Below are 18,423 nucleotides of genomic sequence, written 5' to 3' on the forward strand. Positions count from 1 at the left end.
GCTGAACTGCAGAGCACAGAGCTGAACGCCCAGGGTATCTGAGATCTAAATACATGTGAGAATTGGGGGAGTGTAGATCAGGATCTGACCTTTACAGGTCCAAGCTCAGTAATCTTCAGCGTTTTACAACTGCCTTTATTGCTCTCACAGTTTCAGCTTGTTCTGCACATCCAAATCCCTGTGAAATTTGATAAAATCTCCAAGCAGGGCTGGATCCTGTTGTTGCCCTGGAGGATTTAGGTGCTGCTATTCCAGCAAAACATGACCTTGCATGGGGTTATCCACGGCATACTATGGACCTTGAGCTCTGCATTCATAAAACCTGACAAAGGGCACAGTTCCAAGCTCTGTGAAAAATTGGCTGTGCTTCTACAATTTTGTTCAGCAAGAAATCAGTGCTGTGCGTCACTGGTCAAAAGATGACTAAGCTCTCGTTATAAATGATAGAAATGATACAGCCAGATTATGCCTTTTGACTCCTTTTGAGTAATACCTCACTTCTTCACCAATGAATTAGAGATAAGCAAATCTTTAAACTAGGTGTTTGCTCAAGAGCTTGGCTGGCTGGAAATGTATTTATGGATATATTAAGTGCTTTCTGGAATTAGGGCCAAGGCAGGAGGAGGCAGCAACAGTCCAGTTTTGGGGAGCGTATCTTGTGCATCGGCAGAGGAGACCTGGCCTTAGAGGTTGCCTTTAAAATCCTCATTTCCAAACCAAACAAAGTGAGCTGGGTGAAATCCCAACTTTACTGAACTCAGGAGCAGAAGTCCCAGCAACCTCAGCGGCCCTGGGATGTCATCAGACAGATGTCCTTCTCCTTCTCCCACTTTTCCACTTGGAGAATATGGTGCTGCCAGCCCTGTGCTGGTGTCCCTGACCTGCCCATGGCCAGTCCCAGCAGCCTGGTGACGTCATGATGGCACAGATTTGCATCTGCCTCCCTGAAAATGCACAAAGAAGTGAAGGCATAATTCCAAGAAAATCCAGCTCTCCCTGCCTGACATTAAATTAGGTTTATCACCCATCAAACATGAGCTTTTCTCTGTATACTAAACACTTATTCCATCACCCAGCCATGCTGTGGAGCTGCAGCTTCCTAAAGAGTGGAAAAAAAAGGAAAATATGTAGCTTTTCTGAAGTAATTCACTGTTTTCCAAGTGCAGGAGGACCATTAACTAATTAATTTGCCCAATTAATCATTCAATAGCTATGTATAATGGTTGGGCAAGCCATGGGCTTCATCCTGGCACAGGCTGAGCGTGCAGCTCCCGTCCTGTCCCAGTCTCCAGCAGTTCTGTGTGTCCAATTCTCCCAGAAATTCTAGGCTCCCTCTGTCTTGGCTGTGGTGGCCCAGGATCAGGAAACTGGAAAATACACTTATCGGAACTGAGAATTCGTTTGTGTTGGAGTTTATGAGGATTTCAAAAGTCTCATCAACTCTTTTTCTTGATTTGTGACCTAGGAAGATAAATTAATATAATAATAAACACAGAAATAACAAACAAAAGAAACAATCAGCTAATGTAACAATATAAAGTAATTTAAATAGAAATACTTTTCACAGCTAGGAATATCAAGTAATAGAAACTAACTCGGTGTTTGTGACATAAAATGAAGTCGTCTCACAAGTGGGATTCTTTAATCGTGAAGTGCTTTGTAATCGCTGCAATTGCTCCATCATAAAACTGTTCCCAAGAGCAAAGAGACACTGAAGATATTTTTAAGGGCCCTAAAGAATAACAACTGGTTTGGGGATTTTTATGTTCAGCAAGGGTCATATTTCCTTGCCGTGGATTCTTTTAAGATAAAAGGTTAATATCCTTTTCTGGTGTAATACCCCAGAGCCAGCCTAGAAGTACCTGGGTGCTGGAAGGTCAAGTACAGACATGGCTATTTAAGGTTATTATATATTTCCCTATGACAAAATGCAGTTTAAAATACTTTCATAACCTTTTTTTGCTCATTGTTATGAGTCACTATAGTACTAAATCTGCACTTTTTTCAGAAGTAATCATGCCTTACCCATGTGGCATGTTTTCTCAGAACAGTAAATTATCTCTCATTTTAGGTCTATGTCTAAGCAAACTTAGAAACCCCACAGCAGCAAATGTAAAGTATTTAGTGTTATAGTGGAATGGAAATGACCAAAAATGGCACAACTGACATAACCTCACGCTGGGCAGGGTTTTATTCCATCCATCCAGTGAAGTAATTGATCAAAGATAGTCATTTTTAGATACCCAGTCTAGTTTTGTAAGGCAGATGCTTAGAACCAGAACTGAGTCTGTGACATCACATATTGCACATGAAGGAGCACAGGGAATGTTTCCAACAGGACACCACAGTAGAGGAGATCCTGGGCCCAAAGCTGAAGTGACAGAGCAGCCAAGTGTCTTTCACTGTGAGAAGGGCTGTGCTGCAGGTGAGGCAGAATTTGGGGGGGTTGAGTGACCAAACTGCAGGTGCTCATGTCACTGTTATCAGTTTAATCATCTTAATCCTCAGTCTTAATCCTTACAATCCTTAAGGCATCCCTGAAATGTAGATTTCCTTGTTTAGATTCCTTTGGCAATTACATCCTGTGCCTGTGTCTTGCCCAGAAAAGCTGTGGCTGCTCCATCTCTGGAAGTGTCCAAGGCCAGGTTGGAGGGGGCTTGGAGCAGCCTGGGATAGTAGAAGGTGTCTCTGCCCATGCAAGGGGATGGAATGAGCTGGGCTTTAAGGTCCCTTCCAACCCAAATCATTCCAGGATTCCATGAAATAGTGAGGCAAAAACAAGAGACTGTTTGTGCAGGAAGAATCTCAAAACCACACAAGTTTAATTCTGACTCTTCTTGGGATCTGAGAACTGGATCACCAGAGGATGAAACCATTTGCCACCAACTGAAAGGGACCCTCTTTGCCTGGGCTGACAGGACCTGAAGTTGCACGGGGGAAGGTTCAGGCTGGATATTAGGAGCAATATTTTTCGTGGAAAGGTTTGTTAAAGCATTGGAACAGACTGCCTAAGACAGTGGTGGAATCATAGAATATTCTGAGATGGAATGGACCCACGAGGATCATCCAGTCCCACTCCTAGCCCTACACGGGACACCCCAACAATCCCACCCAATGTGTCTGAGAGCGTTGTCCAAATGCTCCCTGAACTCAGTCCCCGTCCCTGGGGGAACTTTACAGCTGTGTGGATGTGGCAGTTGGGGACATGGGTTAGTGGTGGGCTCGGCAGTGCTGGGGGAACAGTTGGGCAGTGCTGGGGGAACAGTTGGACTCGATGAGAGCTTTTCCAACCGAAACAATTCCCTTGATTTTATACTCCTTGTTGCCCTGATTTTATGATTCTGTGATTCCATGATTTTATGATTCCTTGATCCCGCGATCCCGTGACCCCATGGTGTTATTATTCCACGACGATATGACCCCACGATTCCACGATTCTACGGTTCTGTGCCCTCCACCGGGCGTATCTGGCAGGGGCGGCGGCCGGGGGGGCTGCAGGTGAGGGGCGGCGGCCGGTGGCCGTCACCTCCCGGTGTGGAAGCGCCGGTGGCCGCCGCGGTGTGACGAACAACGGCCCCGGGGCAGGTGTGTGGCTCGGACCCTGCTCTGAGGGCCGCGCAGGGGCTGCGGGCTCGGGGGTCTCTGTGGCGGGGCCCCGTGAGGCGGCGGCGGCGGCGGGCGCGGCCCCCCCGCTCCCGTTGCCATGGCGGCCGCGTTGCGCTCCGCGGGGGCGGGCGGAGGGCGGGGCGGGGCGGCCGCTTCAGCACCAGCGCGGCCGCGGACAGCGGCGGCCCCGGCTCGGCGGCCCCGGCAGCGGCGGCCCCGGACAGCGGCGGCCCCGGCTCGGCGGGGGCAGCGCGGGCAGCACGCGGGGCTCAGCACGGTGAGTGTTCCCCCCCCGTCCCCGCCCCGTCCCCGCGGGTCCCCCCCGGGCGGGGTCGCGGTGCCCGCGGTGCCCCCGGAGCTGCGGGGCCGGGGCGGGCGGGGCCGTTGCGGGAGCGGTTGGTCTCGGTTAGAAAACTTGGCGAGCCCCGGAGCGCTCGGCTCGGGCCTTTCTCCTCTCCCCGTAAGGCGTTTTCCTCACAAACTTCGGGGGTAAACTTAACAAAAAGGGCGGTGTGGCGAACCGGCGGTGCCGCGGGGCGTGTGTGTGTGTGTCTGTGTCTCGCTGCACGTGAGTTCTGTCTCGCTAGGGTGTTCCTTTGCACGAATCCCAAAAACTCCCTGGATCTGGGCAAGCCCTGCCTCACCACATCCATAGTAGGAGTAGTAGGAGTGTGGTATTCCCTATTCGCTGGTGGAAGCTCTGTCACCCCATGTAGAAGATGACAGCTTAGATAGCTCTGTCACCCCGTGTAGAAGATGACAGCTTAGGTAGCTTAGGCCTTTTGTAGGTGTTCAGCAAGGACCATCTGTGTTTTTGAGGAGGTCACAGCCTGGAGGTGACAGCGACAGCGACAGCGACAGCGAGCTGGGATTCTCTGCCCTAAACTATTAGGAAGTGCCTGTGTGCAGTGCAACTCAGGGCTGGAATTCTGTGTCTTCCCACACAGGAATCACTCTCCTGTGCTCCCTGCCTTCTCCCGCAGGCATCTCTGAAACGTCTGTTAAGCCACTGCAAATTTTTAATGATATTTATTGTTCCCTCTCAAAGAGGAGGGCTGGCTCTGCAGGCTCACACACGTTGTGTTCCATGTGCTGCGTTAACAGGCACAGTCTGTCCGTGGCTCCCATAAAAAGCAGCAAGGTGGGTATGAATGGGGATGTGTTCAATTCTCCGCTAAAGGCCGAGCAATGAATAATAAATGAAAGTGACGGACTCTCCCACGCTTCATACTCTTGAGTTCTCCCTAAACTAGAGTCAGATGTGCCTGTCCCATTCAGAAATACAAAAACAATCCCTTGTGTCCTCTCATCCTCCGTGTGCCGTGCCTGCAGCATCCAGGAGTCAGGAATAAGGGCTTGATGTGTGAAGCAGGAGTAGTTGCCTGCATTATGCCTTCTATTCCTTATGCCTTATCCCTCTTGCATTCCCATAGCTCAGTTCAAAGAGAACACTAATAACTCCTTTAATTTGCAGTGCTGCAGACCTTTGACCCCTGGGTAGTGTTGCCTGCACACCATCCCTGCCCAGCTGTGCATCCTGGGCATAACTTTACAGTAAATTTAGTTTTATTGCCTCATTAGGCGTTAGAAATACAGCTCCTGTGTGCTCCGTAATGATTCAGCTGCCACAAAGAGAGATGTCTGCCGTTGACCCTTGTGAGCAAAGGCCTGACCCTAAATTCCTGCCCCTGGGTGTATCAGCAGCTCAGGTTCGGGAGTAGCTGCTGACACTGTGGAGTCTGGTAATTTATGAACCCACTATAAATCAGGGAGACATAAGTAGACCAAGTTCCTTGAAAGACACATTGAGACTGAGTTATTTTGGAGAGTCAATTAAGCAGCATTTAGGCTGGCAGTGGAAATTCATTCATTAATTAATGCTGCTCGAAGGAATGAAATTCTACCTGTGTTTTCAAAACACTCCTAATCCGGAGCAGTTTCGTGGCCTTCCTGGTTCTGGGCTCTGATGATCAGACTCCAGGATGGGCTTGGGCTGAGCCATCAGTGCTCAGCCATGGCGAGGAGTGCTCTGCTTTGCCTCTTTGGGGAACCCTTGGTGGGTCACCCTGAGGTTATTGACAGTGTTGAGTTCCCAGTAGCCTGATGGTCATCTGCATATGGGGGTAGACCTTGTCTTATGGATATAAGACATAGATATGTCTTGCATGTCATATATATCTTACATGTCTCTGTTTAACCCGTTGTTTTTAATGGGTGAAGGTCAATGAACAGCTACAAGATTTGGAGGCAAATTCCAAATCAAATTTCACCACCAAACTATAGGTAATGCAGAATGAGGGATGGTCCACGTGGAGTGGAAATGAGCTCAGGTTTATCTTACAGAAGTCAGAAGCTCAGCCATGAACAGACCAGGCCAGTTCTGCTCTCATTTATGCCAAAGCAATTCCTGGCACCGGCACAGGTTGCCCAGAGAAGCTGTGGCTGCCCCATGCCTGGAAGTGTCCAAGGCCAGGTGGGACAGGGCTTGGAGCAACCTGGGCTAGTGGAAGGTGTCCCTGCCCATGGCAGGGGGTAGGACTTGATGGGCTTTAAGGTCCTTTCCAACTCACACCATTCCATGATTCTGTGAATTTATGCCCTTGGGTTTCAAATATTTTTTTAAAAGAAGTATTTTGAAAGTTACAATCTGGCTTTTCCCTTTTGCCACCACGATATTCGTGCAAAAATAATTATTCAAAGCATCAGCACAGAATCTGAGATGCCATGGGGAATCAACAACATACCTGTTTCCCAAAATTAGTGTGGTCCAGAAAGGGAGAACACAGAGAGCTGCAAAATTTGAGCATAATACTGAACATGGTTTCTTCGTATTGCAGAATTGCTCACAGATAAACCATCCTTTCAGTTCTTTTCTAGCCAGGATATTTTGTGGCCCTAAAAACTGTTTCTTTCAGCACTTATTACCAAAAGGAGGGTTTTCCTCCGTGAACCACCACAAATGGGTACAGCAGATGTTGATTTATGTCAACATCAGCTGATTTTCTTCTCCATTACCCTTCCTGCTGGGTCTTTGCTTAGCGAGCAGGTCCTGTCGCCTTGACAGCCGGTGTCACGTTGGATGTTTTTGCACATTTGGGGAGAGCTTGACTCAGTCCTTCTCCCAAACTTGGTGCCGTCATGCGCATGATGGTCATTATGAATTATTGATAGTGATGGAAAAGTCACGAATACACAGCTTTTGCTGCAGGGCCCCAGCCTCTTCCTTTGGTTTAATCATTGCTTTATCTCCTCTCTGTGTTTTACTAATAATGTCAACAGAGACATTTTGTGCTGCCTTCCCCACCAAAGAGTAGCAGTGCTGGTGCTGCAGCCACAATCGTTTCTGCTGATCTTGTTTGACTAGTTATGCAGATTTTTTTAATCTGCAAACTCTAGAAAACATGTCAGTTATCAAAAAAAACTATTTTCTAGGGGAATCCTGGCTCTTACTGAGGCAGAATTAGGAGTAAACTCTTGTACAGCGGGTACTTTGAAGATAATGAATAATTCATTTATTTTTCCCCACTTTCACAGTGTAACTCATAAAATTAGGAAAACAGCTATAAAATGAAACCCCACTGCTGCATTGTGTAGTCAGAGAATAACTTTCTAATATAAGTATGGAAATTAATTCATAAAAATACGAATTCTGTATTAACATTATAAACACAAGTAGTAATATCAATAAACAGTGGAAGACATAGTAATCTTTGAGTAAACTTGGAGACACATTCCTGTGGCAGTGCCAGCCCAGCCTGCTCCAGAAGTTTTTTCCAACTCAATTTAAACTCCCCACTTGCTGTAGCAGTGGGGAAGAGCCTTTATTTGAAGGGATCTCAAAATGCTTAATAAATCAACCTGGAGTCTGTGCCCAGAGCTCATGGCTTGTGCCATAAAATGAAAATACTTCTGGAGTGGAACAGCGTAATTGTCTAATAGCAAACACTTTTCTAAGATATGCAGAGCAGAGCAGGGGTGATGCAGAGAGGCCTTCATGGAACACCAGTTCCATTTGTCTCAGTTTTCTGGCTCCTCCCATGGAAAACTTTCCAAATCCATCCTATTACTGTATGAACAATCAGAACCCACCCTCGATACTCCAATGGCTCAGCACTGATTCAGAGAGGGGGGAAAAAAGGCATTGCATTGATTGAAGGAGCTGAATGCAGCTTCCAGCAAAGCTTTTTTGGGTATGATCAGTGAAAAAAGAGGAATCCATGCAATTTGCCGTGTGTGTTGTGTTGGAACCCTCTCAAAACACACGTAAATGCGATCCTGGAGGTGTCCTCTCGTGGTTCAGTGACCGAGGCTGTCCCACAAGGCGTGTTCCTGGGGACATTAGATGGCTGTCCTTTGGTGTAGATGAGGGGAGGAAGGCTCTGGAGAGTTTCTGAGGAGAGCCTTGACTTTGTAATGCCCTTTATCCCCTGACTGAGCCCAGAATCGGGGCTGTGATGGCATGTGGCATCGCTTATCCCTCTTCCTCTGACATCTGAAGAGGAGAGATGATTATGAAGGTGGTTAATAGATGGGAAAGGAGGATTGTTCCATTCTTTACCTTGCCTGCTTTTGCTGCAGTTTAGTCATAATAATGAGAGTTTTTGATAAGTGAGCTTTGGATTGAGTCACTGGGATCTCGAGTGAGTAAACAGATGTTGGGATTAGTCTGAGGAGCTGAGCAGAGCAATCATGTGCTGCTTGGGGAAGCAGGCAGAGAGGGAGGGAGGCAAGGATCTCTTGGATCCTTGGCTCTCATTCCTGCCAGTTTGGGGGGAATCACCTTGGAATGCTCTGGGTCAGCTGATAAGGTGTTGGAGCAACCTCCGTGCTCACCGAGGTGTGGGCACTTGAGGGGTTTGAGGGTTCATATTCCTTATGGTGGTGGTTGGGAGTGGGGACACCCAAAGGCAGTGACCAGCTGGGAATGTGCTCCCAAGCAGTGCTCGTGGCAGGGAGGGAAATCCTCAGAGCCACATGTCATCTCCCAGCCCCTGCTGGATCTCAGGAGAGTCCTCTGCTCGTTAGGCACGAGGGGAAAAAAGCTTGGAAATGAGTTTGTTGTCACATGTCACAATTCACATCTCAAATTCAGGCACAGGAAAATACTATCTTTGAAACACAATTGTTGACAGAGTAATTTTTATTTTTGTTTTTCCTTCAGTTGGAAAAAGCCTGGGAACCACGAGTGTAGAATAAGGGAATGATGCGCTTTTCCCCGTGATGACGGAGCCAATAAAAGGCAGCAGTTGGGAAAAAAGTCCCAGCAGCCAAAACAGTCCATCAATCTCAGCTGCTGCTTCTATGAACATATTATATAATAATGGCTCTTCTTCTACAAAAAAAAAGCCATAAAGGTCTCTCTTTTCTCCCCCTAAATATCACCAGAGGAAGCCATTAATTCTGCTCTAGAGTTAATCTGTTCCATCATGGTGATATATCCATTAATGGATATCATCTATCCATTAAACCTTCCCCCCTTGCACAGAAAGAAATAACAATATTTCATCGTTAAAAAAGAATTTTGTATTTTGTGTTTTGTTGTAAAGTGACTGATTTGTCTGACTTTTCCAGACTCCACATGCTGAGACTTTTATCTAAGCAGCCCAGAACCTCTTTTCTTTGGCATTGAAGGCCCAACTGGGCTCTCACTCTCAGGCTGACCAAAGCTCAGACCTTGCCAGACTTAACCCTTTATTCTCAGCTGCAAATATGAGCCATCACTGCATGGATTTGGGGAGCAAGTTCAGGGAACACACATTCATCCAATTAATAGCCCATGAGGAGTTGGAAAGCAAATGAAAGCTGCAGACAGGCTCTAGCACAGCAGCCAGGTCCCCACAGGGTGAGCAGAGCAAGTGCTGTGCTTCTGGCAGCAGCAAAATGGCATTTTCAGGGATAAAAATCTGCCTGCTGTAGCATGGAGGGAAAATCCATCTTATTCTGAATAAAATTATTAACACAGTGTATGCCTCCTTGGGCTATAACTCCAGCTTTTCCTGCAGATTATGCAGATATTTACACTCAGATCTTGCTTGCAAAGTTACCTTTAGTCAGAACCATATATGCTTGCAGCATAAAAGCTGAGATTGTGGAACGCAACTCGTCAACAAGGAGTAAATTCACATGGATATCAAACCATAGATTGGACAGGGCCCTGCTTGGGATAGTCCAGAAACCTTGTGTGGGTATTGTGGACTTGCAGGATGGGGTTCTGGAATGGGAGATCTTTGAAGGAAAGCCTAAAAGAGGCTGCCTAGCTGTCAGCATGTCTTTGAAATGAGAAACAAATATAAAGAAGTACCTTTATGATAGCACAGGAATATTTAGAAATATATTTAATTCCAGCATAGCCAGTCAACAGGCCACTGGAATGTGGAAATTCCAGCAACAGGGATCCTGGGCTTACTGTAAATGAACAAAGAACCTCTGAAACAAGATCTTCCTGTCATCTGCTCTTATAGAAGCAATATAAAGCCACTACACAACTCATAGTATTTCATTTTGCAGGGTTGTTATTCATTCTATTTTTTAAATGATTCCACTACATCCCTGCTAATTTGCATGTCTATTAATAATATTGAATTCTCACTCAAAATCCCATAGAGAAAATGACAAGTCTGTTAATATCCTTGCAGAGGATTAAGCAGGACCTGAAACCCAGAGTCTTTATAAGCACTTTGGTGCCTTTCCACTGCTTTTACCTTATCATTCCCAACTTGAAAGGCTGTTGTTATTCCTGCAGGACTTCCAGGCTGTAATGCATCATTTATTATGTACAGCAGGTGACTGGTAGTTAACATTGATCTCAAAATGAATGTTATTGTTTGTTGGGTTTTATTTCCTGCAGCTTTCCCGGGGAGCTTCGTGTTTCTGTCAGTGACAAGATGACAATTCATATTTTTACCAAATGATCCAGTGACTCATCCTATTAACTCCGCTGGAATACACACTTCCAGTCCTCCTGCCACAGTAAGTCCGTGGGATTTTGCATTCTTTCTGGAAATATTACCCAGGAGTCAGTCCACGGTATGTATCTGGTGGTACAAATAACCTTTACCTAAATCAGTAACTTCTCAGCAATGGCCACGCCCCAAATAGAACAAATATTGCATATGAGACCTATTTTTTTTTAAGTTATTAAAGTATTTTAGAGCAATTGAGAAGATTGTGCTTCATCCTATGTTACTTAGAGGCCTTGGTTTGTTTGGACATGGAGGCCATGTAAGAAGGAACATTGTGTGTTGTGGGAATTGATGTAAATCATAAAATATCTGCCCTTGAAAATGTTGCCCTGTGAGGGGATCCCCATCCAGCTCAGAATGACTGTACCATGAGTCATGAGGGAAAATCTGTCATCCAAAACCCCCAAATGTGCAGGATGAGATAATATGGATTATGTATTCATAATGCTTGCCTGAATTAAACTCCTCAATTTGTCCCTCCTGAGAACTCCCAGCTCATCGAGCCCATATCCTGTAACATTCCAGGTGTTGACTCCTCGGTTCCTTTTCCCAGCATTGTGCTGCAGGGTTGGGCTCTGCACATCATTCCTAGCTGGGAGAAGGGGCGTTGGAGGCTGGTACATGCCTCTGCTGATTCTCATGGAAACACAGGATCACAGGATGGTCTGGGTTGGAAGGGACCTTAAAGACCATCTCATGCCATGGGCAGGGACTCCTTCCACTAGACCAAGTTGCTCCAACCTGGCCTTGGACACCCCCAGGGATTGGCAACCTGTGCCAGGGCCTCACCACCCTCTTCCCAATATCCAACCCTTCCCATTATCCAATCTAAATCTGTCCTTTTTGCCTTAAAGCCATTGTCCCTGTTCCATGGGTTGGGGAAAAGTTAGAGCTTATTCTTTTGGCAACATCTCTTCTTCTACTCACCTTTTCTGCCCCTGAAGGTGATATTCTGTGGCACGGCCCAAGCAAACTGCTTTTAAGTGCATTTTGCCCACCTTGCAGCCTTATCTCACCAGAGAGGAGCATCTGGCCCTGAGTTATTATTTGTTATTTCAGGGTAACTCGATGGCAACTGTACTGAAAACTGATGGCAACTCATGCGTTATCTCATGATAACAGGATAAACAAACACCACCTTCCCACATGCATTAACAGTAATGGAAGGAAAAACTGGTGAAAAACACTGTCAAATCCGTTTAAATATTTCCCCATTTAGGTTCTCCAGATGCTTTACTGCTTCTACTTGTCTCGTACGCATTTAAATTACGACTGGAACTCCTTCCCCGTTTGACATTCCTGCCTCCGGAGCTTATGCCAGCTGCAGTCCTTAAGTGAGTGAGTAAAATACTTCCAAATGCCCGGCTTAACAGAGAAATGGAGCTTTGAATTTAAGGGAAACTTTAGCAAGAGATCAATGGGAGTCGTTAGTGATGCATGTAATGTGAGTGCAGGAAAATCAGTGCAGGCATTGAGGGGACAATGGCAGAATTTCTGGGAGTGTTTCTGGAGTCATCCCCGAAAACAAGGCCACCAGGGCAAGACATTTTGCTTCATCTCTTTTTAAGCCTTTGCTCCTGGGTAACAAGAGACAGGACTAGAGGAAACAGCCTCAAACTGCACCAGGGGAGGGTCAGGTTGGACATCAGGAGGAATTTCTTCCTGGAAGGAGTGGTCAAGCATTGGAAGAGGCTGCCCAGGGAGGGGGCACCCTGTAGGTGTCCAAGGACCACCTCTGGTTGAGTTGACAAGGTGGGGATTGGTCACAGGTCGGACTTGATGATCTCTGAGGTCTTTTCCAACCTCAGTGATTCCATTACTCTGTAAAAGGTCCTCGTGCAACCAATTTCAAGTGCAAAGTAAAGAGAATTAGAGCAGTCAAGCATTCCCGATCTTTGCTGGAAAACAGGAAAACAGGGGAGCAGATCAAAGGGAAGAGGATGGAGCTACCACAGCTGCACAAAAACCCTCTCAGCTGGATTCTGCTTGAGAACTCCAGCACATGGCAAAGCCTTTGAAAACACACTGAAGCAACATTAGGGAGTATATAAAAAGAGAATCTAAACAGTTTATGGGAAAAATATGAGCTAAATTTGATGAGACTGTTCTCTAGACTGTAAGTATCTGTTTCTCTGAAAGTCGTGGGGAACATGAAAGCTGTCATTAGCGTGGCAGATTTTCTTCATTCAGATGTAAAGCCAGATCTGCTTTCATTTTTTTTAATGGAGCTGATCCATGGCGCAGTGCTAAGATGTGGTTAACAAAACCTTTCAGCGTCATTTTATCCCAAACTCGGAGTTGTTTGGGTCCACAAAGAAAACTAGAGCCTCTCACTTCAATATTAAAATAAATAATAAAAGTTAATAAAACTGTGTTTAATGGTCCCACAGTATCTAAACATTTTTCCACATTGTGACCACTTCATCAGCTCAAGGTGACCACTCAAGGACAAGCTGGAACTTGAAACAGGGAAATATTTTTCTAACCTTGTAATAAGGATAGTATATCACAAAACTTGACTGGGTCTGATCCATCTTATTCTGTGCTTCTCTGGCCAGTGTATGTAAAAGAAAACACCTTGAAAACTACTTTCCTCGTTGCTTTGTCTGGTAGAGATCTTAAATCAGACAGTTTATAGTAACATTTTAAATCCCATAAACAAAAAACTAAGAAAAATCACTAAGAGAGAGTCCCAATAAATTACAAATATTGATGAAGTGAGCTAAAAAACACCCTCTTTTGAGTTTCACTGATGTTTGTGCAGCCTCCATTTGCCCATGGACTGACTTTAAGGCAAGAAAACACTGAATGTGGAACACATGAAATGCTTTTGGGTATTCACATGGAAGAAGTTACAGAAAATGAATTCTTTGGCAGGGAACAGCAGGGAAGAGTCAGGGAAGGCTGGGATTGAGGGTGCTGCTGAGTGAGAGCTCTTGAAATCTGTGTCACATGTAGGGTGACCCTAAATGATCAATGCTGGTTCTGATAGAGGGGCAGGGAGGTGTTGCTGCCTCTAGGGATCATGGAATCTCAGGATGGGTTGGGTTGGAAGGACCTTAAAGATCATCTGCTTCCACTTCTGCTATCCCAGGTTGCTCCAAACCCCGTCCAACCCGGCCTTGGACACTTGCAGGGATGGGGCAGCCACAGCTTCTCTGGGCAACCTGTGCCAGGGCCTCCCCACCCTCACAGGGAAGAATTTCTCCCTAATCTAATCTAAATCAACCCTCCTTTAGTTTAAAACCACCCCCCTCATCCTATTGCTATCTGCCCTTGTAAATGGATCATCCTCCATTCCAACCATCACCAGTTTCCAAAGAATAAAGTGATTTTCCAGCCTCTTTTCCCACTAACCAACCCAGCATTTGCTTGTGTTTGGCTTCATCCAACTGCTGTGGTGACATGCAGTGAGTTTCCTTCCCTTCTTGTTTCACACAATACTTTAACTCATTTTAGTCTCACTATTGCTACTGATTTATTGTAACTGAGGTTACTTACATTAATAATAACTCCTGACGTTGGCCTGAGCACCTCAGTAAGTAAATTTGCCACTGCTTTGAGAAATCAGGTTCCTAATGAGTATAAAATTACCTGGAAATTGTTCTTGTTGCCAGACAAGGTTGAGGAAAAGAACAAGAGAAAACCCTTCTAGGAAAGTGCAGAGTTGCAAGCTGGAAGCAAATTAGTAAATAATAATTATTACAATCAAGTTTATTAATGTTTAGCTGCAAATTAATTACATACTTGAAAACTTAATTCCTGTTTTTCCCAGGAAGTTTTCCTCACTTGTCAAATTGAAGGTGTTGTTTCAGCACAGAATTCTTAGTATTTATCGTAAAACATTAATGTTGAAACTCTGAACTCCCAAAGCCTCCCCAGATTCTCCAGGAATCACTTTAGAGAAATGACATTTTGAGGTACGTCTCTTCAACACAAAAGAGAGATTTACTGACAATTTTTCTGTCAATTTAAAATGCCAGTATGTTGCAGTAACATCTGAAATAACTAAAACCATGTAGCAATAAAGAAGGGATTTCTAAGCTTATTTAGGGATACTTCCATCTTCTGACTTTCCAAGTGTTTGAAGAGGGTTCCTCTGCTAAAAGAGGGGATTGAATTTCAACACTCCCTTCTCTGCACCCTTTCTTTTATGTCACAACATTAACCTCAGAAAGGTCAAAGTTTTGCAATATCAGACAAATCCCATAATAAAAAACTGCTTAGGCAGCATTTCTGGCAGCTATAAGTTTTCTGGTAGATCTGCCATAATCTGAATTATAAAAGGTTGGATTTCATGATCTTGGAAGTCTTTTCCAACCTTAACAATTTAATGGTTCTATGAATGACACAGAGACAACAGGGCAGCAAAAACATTTGTACAAAAAACCTCTCCTTACATCCTTCTTGCTCCACCCTGGGTTGTCCTGTTTCCAAAATTCACTGTGGCTTTCTGTAACAGCTGTTTTCCAGGATTAACTTGTTGTTGAGGGATGTGGAAAAGGCTCTGAAGGATGGGTACAAGTTTTTCATGGTAATAGTTTTAAAGGAATAAGAGTGGAGTTATAGCAGATATTTAATGGTGAAATCATAAAATTGGCAGCACTATGGATGGCAATTTCTCTCCTTTTTGGTTCAAAAGGTCATGTTCTCTAAATTCCTGCAGTAATGTCCATATTCCAGAGTACATGTGCAAACATACATGTGTTTGCATATTATGCATGTGGAGTTATACACTACATACACAGTGCCAGGAGCTATGTGGGACTGATTCCAAGACCTTCACACCGTCAGTTAAATTCCCAACTTAAGTCCTGCTTTAGCCAACTTGTAAAACATTCATTGAACTTCAAACATCTGGTTGCTTCCGTTCTTTGTAACGAGGCCAGAAAGGTGCCTGGAACTCCATATGCTCCTGATCAGTTTGCTGGGAGATGAAATTATAGCAGAAGTATGTGAAATATAGCTCTGTCATATTCCCAAGCCATTTGTCAGTTCACAAGTTACTTGAAATTACTAAAATATTCCAGAATGTGGAATCCGAAGGCGAGGGAAGGAAAATACATGACAACGTACATATGTAATCACTGCTGATGAAGAAACAACAGTGTAGACTTTTCAGTGGTGTTATTATTACTCAGTAGAATTTTATTTCATTTGTATTCTTGAGGTTTGGCTGAAAGAATCTGTTTGAGCCATCTGCCTGCAGAGACATTGCTGGTGTTTCAGGAGTAGGTTCTCAGTGCTGGCAGATTCCCAAAGACACTTTTTCCGCCCGGTTGGTGCCTCACTGAGCTGGTTCAGATCCCACCTGGGCACCACCTGAGTGTCACATCTCATTGCTAGATGTGAGGCAATGAAGTCCAAATATCATTTTAAACAAGTCAGAGCTTTCCCCTATGTATTCTACAGGTGCTTCTTTACAGACTTCCTTGAGAAATTCTTTCTCCACAAGACTGGAAGGGGTTTTCTTGCTGGTTCTGCAAATCATAACTTGCAGCATTGGTACATTAATGTAGGAACTAATGTTAATACATTAACATAAGTTGATGGCTTAGAAGGAAATTTTTTTGCCTCAGGAACACAGTGGAAACAGCTTAACAATGATCAGGTTCCTAAACCACAACAATTGATATTAAAGGATGTGTGTGTATAGATGATCCATAGAGACCAAAGTTCATCCAAGGCCCTCACTGGATAAACAGTGAGCGTGTTCCTCACTCCTGCTTTTCACAAAAACTTCCTGCTCTTTCAGTGATTTGAAGTATTCAAGTCACTGAAGATAAAGGAAGGTTTCTAGACAGGACAGAAAGAATAAATTTGCTCATTTTAGCTCTTCACGGTGAAATTTATTTGGAGTTTCATTAGAACCACCAAGTATTTGCTGTTATTAACCTTTGAGTAGTTTTCAGTTGGGTCTGGATGGTTTGCTGCATTTGCTTTGAGTCATGGGTTATACAATAACGTGATGGCTTCTCAGCAGGATTAAAACCTGGGTGCATTAAAATTCAATTAAAAGACTGCGACAAGTGCAGTGGTTGACTCAGACTATTAACTGGGATTGTGTCACTGGAAAATGAACTGGCTTTGCAGTTACTGCCAAGGAAGGAAGAGACAAGTTTAGTACAACCAAGTGAAATGTCTGTCTCTTTGGTATTTCAGGAAGTTCTAACATTTGTCCCTAATTTTTCTTCCTCCCTGTTTAGCTCACTGACATCACAATGACTGAGGAGGACTTAGACCACAGATTCAGTTGTCTCACCTGGGATCAGATTAAAATCCTGGATCAGGTTTTAGCTGAGCCCATACCTATCCATGGGAGAGGAAACTTTCCAACCCTGGATGTAAAGCCGAAGGATATCATTCATATGGTGAAGGACCAGCTCATTGAGAAGCAGATCCACGTCAGAGACATCCGCCTGAACGGCTCCACAGCCAGTCACATCCTGGTCAAGCAGAATGGAACCAGCTACAAGGACCTAGACATCATTTTTGGGGTGGAACTTCCCAGTGAGTTGGAGTTCCAGATTGTTAAGGAAGCAGTCCTTAATTGCCTATTGGACCTCTTGCCAAAATGTGTTAATAAGCAAAAAATCACGGCTCAGACCATGAAAGATGTGTATGTGCAGAAGATGGTCAAAGTCTCCACCGACCACGACCGCTGGAGTCTCATCTCGCTGTCCAACAACAGTGGCAAGAACGTGGAGTTGAAGTTTGTCAGCTCGCTCCGGCGGCAGTTCGAGTTCAGCGTGGACTCCTTCCAGATCATCCTGGACTCCATCCTGGCAGTGTACAGAGCCTCAGACTGCCCACTGGCAGAGGACTGTCACCCCACCGTCATCGCCGAGAGCATGTACGGGGACTTCAACGAGGCCATGGACCACCTGAAGTACAAACTGATCTCCACCAGGAACCCCGAGGAGATCCGAGGAGGTGGCCTCCTGAAGTACAGCAACCTCCTGGTCCGTGACTTTAAGCCGGCAGATGAGGCTGAAATTAAATCTCTGGAACGTTACATGTGCTCCAGGTTCTTCATTGACTTTCCAGATGTTGCCGAGCAGCAAAGGAAAATCGAGTCCTATCTGCGCAACCACTTCATCGGGGAGGAGAAGAGCAAGTACGACTACCTGATGACCCTGCGTGGGGTGGTGAACAAGAGCACGGTCTGCCTCATGGGGCACGAGCGGCGGCAGACTCTGAACATGATCACAATCCTGGCTTTGAAAGTACTGGGAGAGCAGAACATCATCCCCAACGCGGCCAACGTGACGTGCTATTACCAGCCTGCTCCATATATCAGTGACAGAAACTTCAGCAACTACTACATTGCTCATGGACAGCCCCCCGTGTTCTACCAGCCCTACCCATTCCACATACAGATCCAGAGCGGGATGGTTTAGGAACACGCCGACCTCCGCAGCACCCACTTACACTCCTCCCTCTTCCCGGTTCTTAATAAAGGCCTCATTAAAGCGAGTTTTATCAGCACTTCTGAGTTAAAGACATATTTTTGTGCAAGTTGCCAAAGTTCTTTGGTTGATCAATGTCTAAATCGCCGTTCAGCACGTCGTGAAATAAGTGAAGCGTCCGTCATTCGTGAAGTGTTTATACCTTGGGCTGTATTTTTTTGCAATGAAAAGAGAAGGGTATAAATTATTCTAATTTTTTAAAATGAAATGCACTAAGTTCTGGGTTCTAAAAAAAAAAAAAAAAAATTCCGAAGCAAAATTTAAGTAGTGTAAATGAAAAATGAAGCCAATGAAATACCTCTCAGTAGAAACGCCTGATGTTAGAAGTGTTACATCATCTCTCCGTTATGTCCATGTGGTTCCAGCAACATTTATTTGCAGCACCT

The 18,423-nt window shown here is 45.0% G+C and overlaps 1 protein-coding gene across 8 annotated transcripts; it reads left to right on the top strand.

Annotated features, from left to right (window-relative positions):
- Positions 1-2,315: 2,315 nt before the first annotated feature.
- On the top strand, positions 2,316-18,056 carry LOC116793995 (terminal nucleotidyltransferase 5C-like). Of its 8 annotated transcripts, none has more exons than XM_032702277.1 (4): positions 2,316-2,425; positions 10,454-10,632; positions 11,788-11,902; positions 16,775-18,056. In XM_032702277.1, exon 4 carries the CDS (start codon positions 16,790-16,792, stop codon positions 17,966-17,968), a length of 1,179 nt encoding a protein of 392 aa, XP_032558168.1. In that variant the 5' UTR covers positions 2,316-2,425; positions 10,454-10,632; positions 11,788-11,902; positions 16,775-16,789; the 3' UTR covers positions 17,969-18,056. The 8 variants fall into 8 exon arrangements, with proteins under 8 accessions (XP_032558168.1, XP_032558172.1, XP_032558165.1 ...); XM_032702281.1 differs by having other exon boundaries at positions 10,454-10,575; positions 11,788-11,906; XM_032702274.1 differs by having other exon boundaries at positions 10,454-10,575.
- Positions 18,057-18,423: the final 367 nt, after the last annotated feature.

Source organism: Chiroxiphia lanceolata, chromosome 14, assembly GCF_009829145.1.
Source record: "Chiroxiphia lanceolata isolate bChiLan1 chromosome 14, bChiLan1.pri, whole genome shotgun sequence".
NCBI lineage: Eukaryota > Metazoa > Chordata > Aves > Passeriformes > Pipridae > Chiroxiphia > Chiroxiphia lanceolata.

What these genes read in the sequence shown, in the direction of transcription:
- LOC116793995 (XM_032702277.1), top strand. Translation starts at nt 16,790, where the DNA reads ATGACTGAGGAGGACTTAGACCACAGATTCAGTTGTCTCACCTGGGAT.